The sequence below is a fragment of the Taudactylus pleione genome, unplaced genomic scaffold, assembly GCF_031769625.1.
Source record: "Taudactylus pleione unplaced genomic scaffold, aTauple2 ptg000679l, whole genome shotgun sequence".
NCBI classification, from domain to species: Eukaryota; Metazoa; Chordata; class Amphibia; order Anura; family Myobatrachidae; genus Taudactylus; species Taudactylus pleione.
This window is the reverse complement of record NW_028285081.1, coordinates 284,235-301,762: the sequence shown is the minus strand read 5'-3', so window position 1 is coordinate 301,762 and position 17,528 is coordinate 284,235. Positions and strand designations below refer to the sequence as shown.

Below are 17,528 nucleotides of genomic sequence, written 5' to 3'. Positions count from 1 at the left end.
CCCTGTACTGGTGCATTGGGGAGAGGAATGTACAGATGATCCCTGCACCGGTGCATTTGGGGGAGGAATGTACAGATGATCCCTGCACCGGTAAGTTTTGGGAGAAAAATGTACAGATGATCCCTGCACCAGTGCATTGGGGAGAGGAATGTACAGATGATCCCTGCACCGATGCATTGGGGAGAGGAATGTACAGATGATCAAGGCACCGGTGCATTTGGGAGAAGAATGTACAGATGATCCCTGCACCAGTGCATCGGGGAGAGGAATGTACAGATGATCCCTGCACCATTGAGTTGGAGGAGAGGAATGTACAGATGATTGCTGCACTGGTGAGTTGGAGGAGAGGAATGTACAGATGATCCCTGCACCAGTGAGTTGGAGGAGAGGAATGTACAGATAATTCCTGCACTGGTGCATTCGGGATAGGAATGTGCAGATGATCCCTGCACCGATGCATTGGCTAGAGGAATGTACAGATGATCCCTGCACTGGTGCATTGGAGAGAAGAATGTACAGATGATCCCTGCACCAGTGCATCAGGGAGAGGAATGTACAGATGATCCCTGCACCATTGAGTTGGAGGAGAGGAATGTACAGATGATTCCTGCACTGGTGAGTTGGAGGAGAGGAATGTACAGATGTTCCCTGCACCAGTGAGTTGGAGGAGAGGAATGTACAGATGATTCCTGCATCGGTGAGTTGGAGGAGTGGAATGTACAGATGATCCAGGCACCGGTAAGTTGGAGGAGAGGAATGTGCAGATGATTCCTGCATCGGGAAGTTGGAGGAGAGGAATGTACAGATGATCCCTGCACCGGTAAGTTGGAGGAGAGGAATGTACAGATGATCCCTGTACCGGTAAGTTGGAGGAGAGGAATGTACAGATGATCCCTGCACCGGTAAGTTGGTGGAGAGGAATGTAAAGATGATCCCTGCACCGGTGCATTGGGGAGAGGAATTTACAGATGATCCCTGCACCGGTAAGTTGGAGGAGAGGAATGTACAGATGATCCCTGCACCGATAAGTTGGAGGAGAGGAATGTACAGATGATCCCTGCACCGGTAAGTTGGAGGAGAGAAATGTACAGATGATCCCTGCACCGGTAAGTTGGAGGAGAGGAATGTACAGGTGATCCCTGCACCAGTAAGTTGGAGGAGAGGAATGGACAGATGATCCCTGCACCGGCAAGTTGGAGCAGAGGAATGTACAGATGATCCCTGCACCGGTGCATTGGGGAGAGGAATGTACAGATGATCCCTGCATCGGTGCATTTGGGGGAGGAATGTACAGATGATCCCTGCACCGGTGCATTGAGGAGAGGAATGTACAGATGATCCTTACACCGGAAAGTTGGAGGAGAGGAATGTACAGATGATCCCTGCACCAGTAAGTTGGAGGAGAGGAATGTACAGATGATCCCTGCACCGGTAAGATGGAGGAGAGAAATGTACAGATGATCCCTGCACCGGTAAGTTGGAGGAGAGGAATGTACAGATGATTCCTGCATCGGTGAGTTGGAGGAGTGGAATGTACAGATGATCCAGGCACCGGTAAGTTGGAGGAGAGGAATGTACAGATGATTCCTGCAGCAGGAAGTTGGAGGAGAGATATGTACAGATGATCCCTGCATCGGTAAGTTGGAGGAGAGGAATGTACAGATGATTCCTGCACCGGTAAGTTGGAGGAGAGTAATGTACAGATGATCCCTGCACCGGTAAGTTGGAGGAGAGGAATGTACAGATGATCCCTGCACCGGTAAGTTGGAGGAGAGGAATGTACAGATGATCCCTGCACCGGTGCATTGGGGAGAGGAATGTACAGATGATCCCTGCACCTGTGCATTCAGGAGAGGAATGTACAGATGATCCTTGCACCGGTAAGTTGGAGGAGAGGAATGTACAGATGATCCCTGCACCAGTAAGTTGAAGGAGAGGAATGTACAGATGATCCCTGCAGCGGTAAGTTGTAGGAGAGGAATGTACAGATGATCCCTGCACCGATGAGTTGGAGGAGAGGAATGTACAGATGATCCCTGCACCGGTTTGTTTTAGGAGAGGAATGCACAGATGATCCCTGCACCGGTAAGTTGGAGGAGAGGAATGTACAGGTGATCCCTGCATCGGTGAGTTGGAGGAGAGGAATGTACAGATGATCCCTGCACCGGTAAGTTGGAGGAGAGGAATGTACAGATGATCCCTGCACCATTGAGTTGGAGGAGAGGAATGCACAGATGTTCCCTGCACCGGTAAGTTGGAGTAGAGGAATGTACAGATGATTCCTGCACCGGTAAGTTGGAGTAGAGGAATGTACAGATGATTCCTGCACCGGTAAGTTGGAGGAGAGGAATGTACAGATGATTTCTGCACCGGTAGGTTGGAGGAGAGGAATGTACAGATGATTCCTGCACCGGTAAGTTGGAGGAGAGGAATGTACAGATGATTCCTGCACCGGTAAGTTGGAGGAGAGGAATGTACAGATGTTCCCTGCACCGGTAAGTTGGAGTAGAGGAATGTACAGATGATTCCTGCACCGGTAAGTTGGAGGAGAGGAATGTACAGATGATTTCTGCACCGGTAGGTTGGAGGAGAGGAATGTACAGATGATTCCTGCACCGGTAAGTTGGAGGAGAGGAATGTACAGATGATTCCTGCACCGGTAAGTTGGAGGAGAGGAATGTACAGATGATTTCTGCACCGGTAAGTTGAAGGAGAGGAATGTACAGATGATTTCTGCACCGGTAGGTTGGAGGAGAGGAATGTACAGATGATTCCTGCACCGGTAAGTTGGAGGAGAGGAATGTACAGATGATTCCTGCACCGGTAAGTTGGAGGAGAGGAATGTACAGATGATTCCTGCACCGGTAAGTTGGAGGAGAGGAATGTACAGATGATTCCTGCACCGGTAAGTTGGAGGAGAGGAATGTACAGATGATCCCTGCACCGCTAAGTTGGAGGAGAGGAATGTACAGATGATTCCTGCACCGGTAAGTTGGAGGAGAGGAATGTACAGATGATTCCTGCACCGGTAAGTTGGAGGAGAGGAATGTACAGATGATTTCTGCATTGAGTGGTGAGATCTAATTTTTTTTTACAGAAAGCAGCAGAATCTGTTACTGTTTCACCACCTGAAATGCCCTCAGCAAATGTCCTTATGACCTCATCAGCATAAACGTATTATTCCATCAGACTCTGCGTCTCAGCATTTCAAGAAATCTCCAAGTAACTTTCTGGAAAAAAAATTAATTAAGGTATAAACTGAGGGGATTTTTTTTCAATTACTGATATAAAGACTTCTTACACAAACAATTAAAGATGGCATAATCCTCTGTAAACACAGCATGGGAAACGTCTGTGGAAATAACTGTTGCGGAGGATTTTGCCCCCCAAATGCGCCATTGTTTCACTGTGAGGTACAGCAACCTCTTCACAATAATTGCATCTATCATCAGTCAATTTACAAGTGCTAAAGATGAGATAAAACCCTGGCAGTCCTCACGCCGTTGTTATGAATACTAATGGGCCTGCGCTGTGCTCATTTTTACAGGAATTATTTCAGTTTTATTAGTTTATGCTGGAATAATTACCCAGAGATTTTACTAAACATTGGCTTCAAAATTAAAATTGCCACACGGGCACTGTTGCATTAAATTCTTGTTTCTGTTCTGTCAGTCAGGAGCACATAAGTTCTACGCCCTGTCTTACTCTTTTCATTAACCTTGACATGTCCTCATTTATAATCTTCTGTATTTTCATTCAAAGTTCTAAGAGAACATCTCTGGTAACACCAAATGGAGGGAATAGCTATGTAGCAACCTATGTGTATCTCCTAGATGGGCCTGAACCAGAGGTAGGGGTGTAAGGTGCTCACCAGGCCCCATAGCAACATTTGGATACGTGGAGTCGATGTCACAGTGGTCTCCAACCGGTAGCTCGCGGTCTTAACTTTGGTAGCTCACCTAGCTGCAATACTGCCTAGTCACCTAGAAGGAAGTGACCTCTGACTTGTGCTCCCCGGTGGCATCGACACCATGGGTGGAGCCACAGGGAAGCACGTCAGGTGATTGCGGCAGCCTCTACAGCAATCACCTGACATGCTTCACCATGGTTCCACCCACGTCATCTATGGTATGGCAGAACAAGTGACTCCCGGCCAGCCCGGCCAGAAAATCACACGGCAGTCCTGTCTATATATTTTGCTCCTCAACTACACGTACCTCCTTGAAGCCAGTAATTAACAGTGAAATGTGCCTGTGCTTAAATTTTATTTACAAACTACAGCAATATCACTGCAATAAATAAATGCATTTTTATTTTCTATGAAACCTTTTTTTTTTTTCATTAAATTACCTTCAATTATTCGGTTATTAGCCAGAATTTTTCTTTTCTACGATTTTAGTAGCTCTTCAGGAGGTTTAATTTTTCTAAAGTAGTTCACATCTCAATTAACGTTGGAGACCACTGCTCTAGCCTAAGCTCTGCTCCCCAAATGGCGACTGATTTCTCCACTGCCCAGGTTCTAAAATCATGCAGAGGGGTCCAGGGCATTAGAGAGTGTGTGTGTGTGGTAGGGGGTCAGTGCCAGGTCTCCTTCACCTCTGTGGCTATATCATACTTGCCTACCCTCCTGGGAGCCACCTGAAAATGTGGTGCCACACCCTGACCCCTGGAAAGGCAGGCAAGCCTCCCAGTGGCCACCAACCCCTCCTGTCATTTTACCGACTGTGCTAGATTAGGACCCCACACAGTTCCCATTTTCCAGGTCAGCCAGCAGCTGCACAGGTGTAGTCATTACTCCATGACACATTTTAAAAATTCCACAGGTGGAGCTATTTATTTCACTTGTGATTCTGTGAGGAGACCTGGAAAACATGCACTGTTTGGGGTTCTGATGACTGAGTTTGAATACCTGTGCAGTATACTGTAGCGTAAACTGGGTTGATATAAACAGGGCCGCAATCGGGGGGGACTGGCGGGACTAGAGTCCCGGGCCTGGACACTGGCAGAACGGGAGGGGGCCGGCGCCTTCTCCAATCATCGATGCACAGCCCACACTACCCCCCCTATGGACCATTTCCCCTCTTCAGTCTCCGAACGCAATGGGGGCGGAGCCATAGTGGCCCCCATACAACAGCAATGGCGTCATTGCTGAAGGGGCGAGGTCTAATGATGTGAGGTGCCCGCTCCCATTAGCAGCCTGCTGTAGCATCAGAAGTGTAAGTAATAAGGATGTATGTGTTTTAGTATGTGTTAGTGCAGGGACGGGGATCCTCAGGCCCGGGGGCTGTATAAGGCCCTCGGAATCATTTCGTCTGGCCCTCAGAGCTTTTTTCTGCCCACCATCAACCCAGTTGCGAGCGCTCAGCACTGGCGACCGGGTCTGAATCAGGCCCTATATTCCCTACCACATGTACACGTTATTTTTTGTCAGAATGCAATAGGCTAGGAGTATGTTTTTGGGGTGTAGTAGGAAAAAAAAAAGAGTACCCACATAAACACAAGGATAAAATACAAACTCCACACACATAGGACATTGGTGGGAATTGAACCCAGGACCTCAGTGCTGTGAAGCAGCAATGCTAACCACTACTCCAGCAATGCTGCATGCTGACATAGATCACATTAATAATTAAATAAGTCCTCTTAAATATACTGTAGACTAAACAAAAGGTATACATCATTTTTGTTTGTTGTTCTACTATAAGTATACTCATCTTAAAAATATGATGTATATGCTTTAATAGTACATACAGCTCACAATTTATCTTTTGAGCACTACTGCCATCTACTGTCTAGTGTTAGTATTGGTCTATGAGAAAGAGGAATCAATTGTTCCCTTTTGTAAAGCGCAATGAATATGCTGGCGATATATTAGCAAATGTTAAACATATAAATATCAAATAATTTTTAAATGAGACTGATGAAGCCATATAAGAAGAGCTAAGTGAGAAATAGATAGATGGAGAAAAGACATGACAATATTCTTCAAAAAGGATTCTAAGATATATGAAAACCGGGTCACGTTTCTGATCTTTTTGTGGTTTGGATTTTAAATCCGAATTTCGGGTTTTGGATTGCATAAATTACATGATTTTAGCTGTTTTTAAAACTTTTTATCTAATTTTTTTTTTTTAAATCCAGATCCAAAACCAACACCAAAACACTTGAGGGTAGTTTTGCTAAACCAAATCCAGATCCAAAACCTTGAAGAAGATATAGATCCAAAATCAAAACACGGGGGTCGGGGCGCACATCCATAGTGCAGAATAATGTCTGGTCTCTCCTGCTGTATATCCAGGAATAGTTCATTATTTATGCCATCATTATTTTTTTGAAATTAAGTAAGTAATTTTGTCTCCATGAGTCGGTCATTATTTGGCTGTGTATCCTCAATAACTCTGTCCCTGTAAACTATTTTATACAGGAACCTCAATACTACCATTTCTATTTAATCACACCTTTGCCTCAGACCAATAAAGCCATCGAAGTAATTGTTTTTGAATGACAAAGTGAATGTATAATTACTGTTTACCAGTTTATGTATGAGCACAAAGCAAACTTAGGGGGCTTCTAATGCATATTGAGATTTTGTAGGAAGGCCGGGAGATTGAAGTGACTTAGGGCCTGATTCACAGATGAACGTTATTACACAGCCACAAGGAAGCGACTGCGCCATACCGTCCAATACAGCAGGAGGTGTCAGTAACATCGCAACCAGTCAGGCCGCATAAGTTCAGACTCAGCCTGGCTGGTTCCTGGTAGATTCCGAGGCCAGGACGTCTGCATCCACCGACACAGGGCCTGGACTTGACCCTCCCGAAAAAAGGGGCAGCACACCCCCACTCCACCCCCCAAATGTAGCAGCATGTCAATAATGCTATGGCTTGGAGAATCTACATGCGATATCATAGGACCCATTCTGCACATGCCGAGCAAGATCGAGGCGCCCGTTGTCCTTGTGAGCAGCAAAGCCGCGTGCTACCGGAAAGGGGTGTGAACTAATTAATATAGACCACACCCCTAAATGATATTATTTGGGGGCATGTCCACATGGCGCATCTCCCGTGTAAAGTCAGGCTGAGGGCGAGCCTAGCACTCCGTTACTAGCTGGGCTGCCCCCAGCCCTCTCCCTGCACTGAATGGATGCCATGCCACGTGCATGCGTGCACATCCATTCAGCTTCTCCAGGGTCTGGCACTGCAGCACAGCTGCGGGGGTGGGGGTGCCCAACCTCCCGACCACCCGCAGGATACTTCGGCCCACGGGTGGAACAGAGGGACTGTCACGCAGAAATCGGGATGGTTGGGGGGGGTGCGCCCTCTATGGGGTGGCATCCCTGTTCGACCGCACTGGTCAAACAAACCTCGAGCCGGCCCTGTTCCAAATTATCGCAGATGTGCAAATCATCAGGTGTGCGCACATCCATGGGTCAGGCCCTATAGTAATATGTATAACAGTTGCTCTGCTGTACTTTGGGACATCTATATAACCTATACTAAAGGTGCAAGTAAGACACATGCAAGTAAGAGTGTAATTCTATGTATACAGTATGTTCAGTCTGACACTGAGTAGTAACAGTAACACCTGCACCAGAGAGCATAGCGCAGAGATACTGTAGTGTATGTTAATAGTAAATGCTGCAATCGCACTACCCTATTTGTAATCAATATAGTAATTGAATGAAATACACAAGAGAGAATAATATCTTGACAGGTATTAATACTGCAATGAAATACAAATGAAATTAATCACGAACCACATTGACCCCTCAAGCTGACATTACTTAAATAGCTGCGGCTATATACACGGGCGTATCTATAATGGGTGCAGGGTGTGCTGGGCACATGGGCCCCTGGGTCTAGGGAGGCCCTGCACCGCACACCTTGCACCACACACACCCTGCACCCATAGTATTACTTAAGTCTCCGGAGTCCCACGTCGGCGCGGGGGTCCGGTGCTGTAAAAACGACTGGAAAATGGCTGACACGGCCATTTTCCCGTCATTTGCGCAGTACAGGGAAAATGGCCGCTGTGGCCATTTTCCCGGTGACCTGCGCATACTCTATAGACTCTGAGCGCACTCTAGTGCCCAGAGTCTATAACTCTGGCGCTGGCTGAGCACAGCTCAGTGCACTGCCGGCCGCCGGACAGAGAGGAGGGGGCCCGTGTCGGAGACTGCACACAGGTCCCCTCCTCTCTAGAAACGTCCCTGGCTATATAATATGATGTTGCAGCCGTCAATTGACATTTTCTATATGAACTAAAGTATGAAAGAAGATTCTTATTTGATAGTTTTAGGGGAAAACAACAGATGTCTGCATGTAATTCCATATAATTCAATTTGTTATCCACATTAAAATTCAAATGTTCATCATATAATTTTAATTATAACATACTTTGTGTATTTTAAGCACTCCTTTTCCAGAATGTGTAACATCCAAAGCTCATAAATTTAGGAGAGACGGTGAAAATGGCGTCTAGCGTTGACATGTACTGCGCCTTTATAATATTGCAAAAACCTGGGACTGCCGCTAGAAAATAGGGACCGTTGTCAACTACACGTTAGCCCAGATCATTTTGTTGGCGTGTGATGGAGTTTTCAGGCTGCTTTGTAATTAGCTTCCATCAGTACAGTCATATTTCTGTAACTTTCACGCTGATCCAGGTCTTTTTTTGTATAAATGCCCCTTATTTTGTCCTCTGATGTTGAATACATCAGGGGCCTCGGAACGTTTCAATGGAAATAACAAAGCATGTATCTCCGTAAACTCAGGCCTGCAACGCATCGCTATTTGTTCACATAACAGCTGAAGTCTGGACTCACCGGGCTTAATTATCTTCCGTATTATCTGCAATGTCAACGCTAAAGATAAAACGTCTCCTGCAACACAAAAACCATTCCGTATTCTTTTAGAGATTGTCAGGTTCACATTTGTTAAGATGTTTTTTATATATATATAAATATTTAATACTAGTAAATGTATAAAACAGCAAAGTACGATGTATCACAACAAAAGCACTTTCTGTTTTCCTACAAAGGAAACATTTTAAAGATGAAGCTTTGACGACGGAGCATTGGGCCTGATTCAGACCCACTCGCGAGCGGCTGTCCGCTCGCAAGTGGGTCGATGTTATGGACTGAGCATGCGCACGACGGAGGGAGCTCCGTCGTGCGCATGCGCCAGACGCGACGAGCGAAGGAAAGTCCTTCGCTCGTTGTGTCCGATCAAAGGGGGCGTGCTGTCAATGCTGTCAGAAGCCGGCCCACTGACATCACTAGTGATGTCAGTGGGAGTGATTTTGGCTCTGATAGAGCCAAAATCACTCCGGAGCTTGCGGTTGAAAACCTCAACCGCAGGCTCCGGCTCGCAAATTCGATGGTCACGATGGTCTCGACCATCGCGACCATCACAATGCACACTCGTATAGCCTGTGGGTGGTGACCCACAGCTATACGAGCATCCAGGAGGACGCTCCATGAAAATGGAGCCCGGCCCTCATTCAGAGCGTGCGCTCTGCTCAGAGCGTACGGCTCTTAATGAGGGCCATTGATGTAAGAAAGGACAGTTTATACCAGCACAAGTTAAAAAAAATAAAGACAGCGACCTTTCCTCATTTCCCCCAGGATTTTTATTTGGAGGTGGCCTCTCTGCATTGTGCTGCTGAGGGCGGACCGTGTCGCCCATGGTTTGATTGTTATAGAAATGTTTGTGCTGTTGGGCTAAAAGCTTGTGCGCTGAATGCGCCATTGCAGATCTCCAGCTCTTGTTTGGCAATCAAAAGTGAAGAGAGCACTTCTCTCTGCTCGTAATTTAACCTAGAACCGACCGTTTAGGGGGAGCTGCAGTGGCGTAATTTCATCCCAGACGCCCGGGGGCAAGGTGTAATTTGGTGCCCCCCACCCCCCTAAAAAAAAGGGAAAGCAAATATGGTGCATATCTATCTATCTATCTATCTATCTATCTATCTATCTATCTATCTATCTATCCGTTAGTCACAGATAAGATAGTGACCTGTGTAGTGCAATTAGCATGAGGCTCAGAGTTCTCCTGATGGAGGGGAAAAACACCTGATGTGTGGGGCTTTGAGGACTGAGTTTGAGTCAAGATACTGTAAGACTGCAACTGTGGTGGAACTACAAATCACAAAATGCCCAGTCTACTGCCGACTGCTTCACATGCCGAGAAGTTGTTCCATCAAAGATCTGCCCCCAGACAGTCCCTGGTGCCCCAGGCCCCTGCCTCCCGATGGTGAGTATTAGGTTGAATGGCAGGGGAGGGTTAGAGCTAGGGTGCGGGAGGGGAGGGTTAGAGTTAGGATACAGCAGGGGAGGGTTACAGTTAGGATGAGGGAGGGAAGGTTTAGAGTTAGGATGCGGGAGGGGAGGGTTATAGCTAGGGTACGGGAGGGGAGGGTTAGAGTTAGGATGCAGGAGGGGAGGGTTAGAGTCAGGATGAGAGAGGGGAGGGTTAGAGTTAGGATGCGGGAGGGGAGGGTTATAGTTAGGATGCGGGAGGGGAGGTTAGACTTAGGATGCAGCAGAGGAGGGTTAGAGATAGGATGCAGGAGGGGAGGGTTAGAGTTAGGATGTGGAAGGGGAGGGTTAGAGTTAGGATATGGGAGGGGAGGGCTAGAGTTAGGATACAGGAGGGATATAGTTAGGATGCGCCAGTGGAGGGTTAGAGTTAGGATGCAGGAGGAGAGGGTTATAGTTAGGATGCGGGAGGGAAGGGTTAGAGTTAGGATGCGGGAGGGGAGGGTTAGAGTTAGGATACAGGAGGGGAGGGTTAGAGTTAGGATGCAGGAGGGGAGGGTTACAGTTAGGATGCGGGAGGGGAGGGCTAGTGATAGGATGCAGGAGGGGAGAATTATAGTTAGGATGCAGCAGGGGAGGCATAGAGTTAGGATGCAGGAGGGGAGGGTTAGAGTTAGGATGTAGGAGGGGAGGGTCAGAGTTAGGATGCGACAGGGGAGGGTCAGAGTTAGGATGCGGCAGGGGAGGGTTAGAGTTAGGATGCGGGAGGGGAGGGTTAGGGTTAGGCTTAGGATGCGGGAGGGAAGGGTTAGAGCTAGGATGCGGGAGGGGAGGGTTAGAGTAAGGATGCAGGAGGGGAGGGTTAGAGTTAGGATGCAGGAGGGGAGGGTTAGAGTTAGGATGCAGGAGGGGAGGGGAGGGTTAGAGTTAGGATGCGGGAGGGAAGGGTTAGAGTTAGGATACGGGTGGGGAGGGTTAGTGTTAGGATGCGGGAGGGGAGGATTAGGATGTGGCAGGGGAGGGTTATAGTTAGGATGCAGGAGGGGAGGCATAGAGTTAGGATGCAGGAAGGGAGGGTTAGAGTTAGGATGTAGGAGGGGAGGGTCAGAGTTAGGATGCAGGAGGGGAGGGTTAGAGTTAGGATGCAGGAGGGGAGGGTTAGAGTTAGGATGCGGGAGGGGAGGGTTAGGGTCAGGATGCGGGAGGGAAGTGTTAGAGGTAGGATGCGGGAGGGGAGGGTTAGAGTTAGGATGCGGGAGGGGAGGGTTAGAGTTAGGATGCGGGAGGGGAGAGTTACAGTTAAGATGCAGGAGGGGAGGGTTAGAGATAGGATGCGGCAGGGGAGGGTTAGGGTTAGGATGCGGGAGGGAAGGGTTAGAGTTAGGATGCGGGAGGGAAGGGTTATAGTTAGGATGCGGGAGGGGAGAGTTACAGTTAGGATGTAGGAGGGGAGTGTTAGAATTAGGATGCCGGAGGGGAGGGTTAGATTTAGGATGCAGGAGGAGATGGGTAGAGTTAGGATGCAGGAGGGGAGGGTTAGAGTTAGGATGCAGGAAGGGAGGGTTAGAGGTAGGATGCAGGAGGGGAGGGTCAGAGTTAGGATGCGGCAGGGGAGGGTTAGAGTTAGGATGCAGGAGGGGAGGGTTAGAGGTAGGATGCAGGAGGGGAGGGTTAGTGTTAGGATGCAGGAGGGGAGGGTTAGAGGTTGGATGCAGGAGGGGAGGGTTAGAGTTAGGATGCGGGAGGGGAGGGCTAGGGTTAGCATGCGGGAGGGAAGGATTATAATGAGGATGCAGGAGTGAAGGGTTACAGTTAGGATGCAGCAGGGGAGGATTAGAGTTAGGATACAGGAGGGGAGGGTTATAGTTAGGATGCGGCAGGGGAGGGTTAGAGTTAGGATGCAGGAGGGGAGAGTTAGAGTTAGGATGCGGGAGGGGAGGGTTAGAGTTAGGATGCGGGAGGGGAGGGTTAGAGTTAGGATGCGGGAGGGGAGGGTTAGAGTTAGGATGTGGCAGGGGAGGGTTAGAGTTAGGCTGCAGGAGGGGAGGGTTAGTGTTAGGATGCGGGAGGGGAGGGTTAGAGTTAGGATGCAGGAGGGGAGGTGTATAGTTAGGATGCGGGAGGGGAGGGCTAGAGTTAGGATGCGGGAGGGGAGTGTAATAGTAATGACGCGGGAGGGGAGGGTTAGAGTTAGGATGCAGGAGGGGAGGGTTAGAGTTAGGATTTAGGAAGGGAGGGTTAGGGATAGGATGCGGCAGGGGAGGGTTTTAGTTAGGATGCGGCAGGGGAGGGTTATAGTTAGGATGCGGGAGGGGAGGATTAGAGTAGGATGCGGGAGGGGATGGAAAGAGTTAGGATGCGGGAGGGGAGGGTTAGAGTTAGGATGCAGGAGGGGAGGATTAGAGTAGGATGCGGGAGGGGATGGAAAGAGTTAGGATGCGGGAGGGGAGGGTTAGAGTTAGGATGCAGGAGGGGAGGGGTATAGTTAGGATGCAGTAGTGGAGGTTTACAGTTAGGATGCGGCAGGGGAGGGTTAGAGTTAGGATGCAGGAGGGGAGGGTTAGAGTTAGGATGCAGGAGGGGAGGGTTATAGTTAGGGTGCCGGAGGAGAGGGTTAGAGTTAGGATGTGGGAGGGGAGGGTTAGAGTTTGGATGCGGGGGGGTTAATTTTAGGCTGCTGGAGGTGAGGGTTATAGTTAGTATGTGGGAGGGGAGATTTAGAGTTTGGATGCGGGAGGGGAGGGTTACAGTTAGGCTGCAGTTGGGGAGGGTTTTAGTTAGGATGCGGCAGGGGAGGGTTAGAGTTAGGATGCGGCAGGGGAGGGTTAGAGTTAGGATGCAGGAGGGGAGGGTTAGATGTAGGATTCAGGAGGGGAAGGTTAGGGTTAGGATGCGGGAGGGAAGGGTTAGAGCTAGGATGAGGGAGGGGAGGGTTAGAGTTAGGATGCAGGAGGGCAGGGATAGAGTTCGGATGCAGGAGGGGAGGGTTATAGTTAGGATGCGGGAGGGAAGGGTTAGAGTTAGGATACGGGAGGGGAGGGTTAGATTTAGGATGCGGGAGGGGAGGGTTAGAGTTAGGATGCAGGAGGGGTGGGTTATAGTTAGGATGCGGGAAAGAAGGGTTAGAGTTATGATACGGGAGGGATCGAGTTTGGATGCGGAAGGGGAGGGCTAGTGTTAGGATGCAGGAGGGCAGGGTTAGGATGCGGCAGGGGAGGGTTATAGTTAGGATGTGGGAGGGGAGGCGTAGAGTTAGGATGCAGGAGAGGAGGGTTAAGTTAGGATGTAGGAGGGGAGGGTCAGAGTTAGGATGCGACAGGGGTGGGTCAGAGTTAGGATGGGGCAGTGGAGGGTTAGGGTTAGGATGCAGCAGGGGAGGGTTATAGTTAGGATGCAGGAGGGGAGGCATAGAGTTAGGATGCCGGAGGGGAGGGTTAGAGTTAGGATGCAGGAGGGGAGAGTTAGAGGTAGGATGCAGGAGGGGAGAGTTAGAGTTAGGATGCGGGTTGGGAGGGTTAGGCTTAGGATGCGGGAGGGAAGAGTTAGAGTTCGGATGCGTTAGGGGAGGGTTAGAGTTAGGATGAGGGAGGGGAGGGTTAGGGTTAGGATGCGGGAGGGAAGTGTTAGAGTTAGTAAGCGGAAGGGAAGGGTTATAGTTAGGATGCGGGAGGGGAGAGTTACAGTTAGGATGTAGGAAGGGAGGGTTAGAGATAGGATGCGGCAGAGTAGGGTTAGAGTTAGGATGCAGGATGGGAGGGTTAGAGATAGGATGCGGCAGAGGAGGGTTAGAGTTAGGATGGTGGAGGGGAGGGTTATAGTTAGTATGTGGGAGGGGATGGGTAGAGTTAGGATGCTGTAGGGGAGGGTTATAGTTAGGATGCGGGAGGGGAGGGTTATAGTTAGGATGCCGGAGGGGTGGGTTAGAGTTAGGATGCTGGAGTGGAGGGTTAGAGTTCGGATGCCGGAGGGGAGGGTTAGAGATAGTATGCAGGAGGGGAGGGTTATAGTTAGTATGCGAGAGGGGATGGGTAGAGTTAGGATACTGTAGTGGAGGGTTATAGTTAGGATGCAGGAGTGGAGGGTTACAGTTAGGATGCAGGAGGGGAGGATTAGAGTTAGGATGCAGGAGGGGAGGGTTATAGTTAGGATGAGGGAGGGGAGGGTTAGAGTTAGGATGCGGGAGGGTTATAGTTTTGATGAGGGAGCGGAGGGTTATATTTAGGATGCGGGAGGGGAGTGCTAGTTTTAGGATGCAGGAGGGGAGGTTTATAGTTAGGATGTGGCAGGGGAGGGTTAGAGTTAGGATGCAGGAGTGTTAGAGTTAGGATGCAGGAGGGGAGGGTTATAGTTAGGATTCGGTAGGGGAGGGTTATAGTTAGGATTCGGTAGGGGAGGGTTAGATTAAGGATGTAGGAGGGGAGGGTTAGAGTTAGGATGTGGCAGGGGAGGGTTTGAGTTAGGCTGCAGGAGGGGAGGGTTAGCGTTAGGATGCGGGAGGGGAGGGTTAGAGTTAGGATGCAGGAGGGGAGGGTTATAGTTAGGATGCGGGAGGGGAGGGCTAGAGTTAGGATGCAGGAGGGGAGGGTTATAGTTACGAAGAGGGAGGGGAGGGTTAGAGCTAGGATGCAGGAGGGGAGGGTTATAGTTAGGATTTAGGAAGGGAGGGTTAGAGTTAGGATGCGGCAGGGGAGGGTTATAGTTAGGAGGAGGGTTAGAGTTAGGATGCGGCAGGGGAGGGTTATAGTTAGGATGCGGGAGGGGAGGGTTAGAGTTAGGATGCGGAAGGGGAGGGTTACAGTTAGGCTGCAGGAGGGAAGGGTTTTAGTTAGGATGCGGGAGGGGAGGGTTATAGTTAGGATGCGGGATGGGATGGTTAGAGTTAGGATGCATTAGTGGAGGTTTATAGTTGGGGTGCGGCAGGGGAGAGTTAGAGTTAGGATGCAGGCGTTGAGGGTTAGAGTTAGGATGCAGGAGGGGAGGTTTGTAGTTAGGGTGCTGGAGCGGAGGGTTAGAGATATGATGCAGAAGGGGATGGATAGAGTTAGGATACGGAAGCAGAGCGTTACAGTTCGGCTGCAGGAGGGAAGGGTTTTAGTTAGGATGCGGGAGGGGAGGGTTAGAGTTAGGATGTGGGAGGGGTGGGTTAGAGTTAGGATGCGTGAGGGAATGGTTATAGTTAGGATGTAGGAGGGGAGGGTTATAGTTAGGATTTAGGAAGGGAGGGTTAGAGTTAGGATGCGGCAGGGGAGGGCTAGAGTTAGGATGCAGGAGGGGAGGATTAGAGTAGGATGTGGGAGGGGAGGATTAGAGTAGGATGTGGGAGGGGAGGGCTAGAGTTGGATGCAGGAGAGGAGGGTTATAGTTAGGATCCAGTAGTGGAGGTTTACAGTTAGGATGCGGCCGGGGAGTGTTAGAGTTAGGATGCAAGAGGGGAGGGTTAGAGTTAGGATGCAGGAGGGGAGGGTTAGAGTTAGGAGGCGGAAGGGGAGGGTTACAGTTAGGCTGCAGGAGGGAAGGGTTTTAGTTAGGATGCGGGAGTTGAGGGTTAGAGTTAGGATGTTGGAGGGGAGGGTTAGAGTTTGGATGTGGGAGGGGAGGGTTACATTTAGGCTGCAGGAGAAGAGGGTTATAGTTAGAATGTGGGAGGGGAGGGTTAGAGTTTGGATGCGGGAGGGGAGGGTTACAGTTAGGCTGCAGTAGGGGAGGGTTTTAGTTAGGATGCGGCAGGGGAGGGTTAGAGTTAGGATGCGGCAGGGGAGGGTTAGAGTTAGGATGCAGGGGGGGAGGGTTAGAGGTAGGATGCAGGAGGAGAGGGTTAGGGTTAGGATACGGGAGTGAAGGGTTAGAGCTAGGATGTGGGAGGGGAGGGTTAGAGTTAGGATGCAGGAGGGCAGGGTTAGAGTTAGGATGCAGGAGGGGAGGGTTATAGTTAGGATGCGGGAGGGATGGGTTAGAGTTAGGTTACGGGAGGGGAGGGTTAGAGTTAGGATGCGGGAAGGGAGGGTTATAGTTAGGATGTGGTAGGGGAGGGTTATAGTTAGTATGCGGGAGGGGATGGGTAGAGTTAGGATGCTGTAGGGGAGGGTTATAGATAGCATGCGGGAGGGGAGGGTTAGAGTTAGGATGCGGGAGGGGAGGTTTATAGTTAGGATGCCAGAGGGGAGGCCTAGAGTTAGGATGAGGGAGGGGAGGATTAGAGTTGGATTCGGGAGGGGATGGTAAGAGTTATAATGTGGGAGGGGAGGGTTGCAGTTAGGCTGCAGGAGGGGAGGGATAGCGTTAGGATGCGGGAGGGGTGGGTTAGAGTTAGGATGCGGGAGGGGAGGGATAGTGTTAGGATGCGGGAGGGGAGGGATAGAGTTAGGATGCGGGAGGGGGGATAGAGTTACGATGAGGGAGGGGAGGGTTAGTGTTAGGCTGCGGGAAAGTAGGTAAGAGTAAGTGTTACTTTAAATTCTGACAGGATTCTGACTACAATCTGTTTGGTTGCTAAAGGCAAAGCCTCCACTTGTCCTTTTTAATAAGGATTGAATACATCCCCTCTTGGTCTCTTTTACTGCATAGAAACTCTTTTCCACCTGGGCTCTTACAGGGGAGGGGCAGTCCTGTGCTGGACCTGAAAGCAAACCATAAGGTTTGTTGTTGCCTCTTTATCCCCCCCAACCCCACACTATCTGCTCTGTAAAGTGTTAGAAATTGTAGGTACACAATTCTGCACTTAGGGCCTGATTCAGAGCCGCTCGCTATTTGCGATCGTCCGTTCTAAAACAAGGGGTGGCTTTTCAAATGAACCATTCACACATTGCGGTCTGTTCACGCCTCTAAGTCTGAATGAGCGAGCAAAACTTGCGGTTGTAATTTTGAAAAATTCGCCCCCTTGCCGCTCGCACCATACGTCATGTCCGCTATTTATTAGATTAATCGAGTACATCGAACAGCGTATGAACTGCTCGCTATTCTTGTGGCTGGTTTTTTCAACCGCTATTTTGCGAGCAGTTCTGAGTAAAAAATAACCCAGTGACGTGGTCAATGACGCTGCTGTTTTAATTATGCACACCCATAAAACGCCCGTTTTGACCTTTAAGCACGCCTGCGTTCTAATTCCACACCCCCGTTTCCAAGCACCTTCCCCTGTTACCACCCAAATATGCCTCCTTCTGTCACTCAAAATAGCAGGCATTCGCTATATAGCGAACAAACGATTTTCGGCCGCACTGGTTCGCGCATGCTTATTAAAATCCGTACGCATGCGCAGAAGTGCGAACATCAGTCA

General features: G+C 49.5%; 2 protein-coding genes across 2 annotated transcripts; both read right to left on the bottom strand.

Annotated features, from left to right (window-relative positions):
* Positions 1-10,257: 10,257 nt before the first annotated feature.
* LOC148478105 (uncharacterized) lies at positions 10,258-15,429 on the bottom strand (the record flags this gene model as incomplete). Its single annotated transcript, XM_088455937.1, is given in 11 exon segments — positions 10,258-10,484; positions 10,538-10,654; positions 10,731-11,180; positions 11,316-11,513; positions 11,594-12,319; positions 13,204-13,426; positions 13,643-13,805; positions 13,995-14,433; positions 14,667-14,865; positions 14,867-15,066; positions 15,336-15,429. Coding segments are annotated over 11 exon segments (3,036 nt in total), but the record flags the coding sequence as incomplete, so codon positions are not given.
* A 156-nt stretch (positions 15,430-15,585) lies between these two features.
* On the bottom strand, positions 15,586-16,616 carry LOC148478104 (uncharacterized; the record flags this gene model as incomplete). The annotated part of the gene is made up of 2 exons (XM_088455936.1): positions 15,586-16,272; positions 16,461-16,616. Coding segments are annotated over 2 exons (843 nt in total), but the record flags the coding sequence as incomplete, so codon positions are not given.
* Between the last annotated feature and the right edge of the window lie 912 nt (positions 16,617-17,528).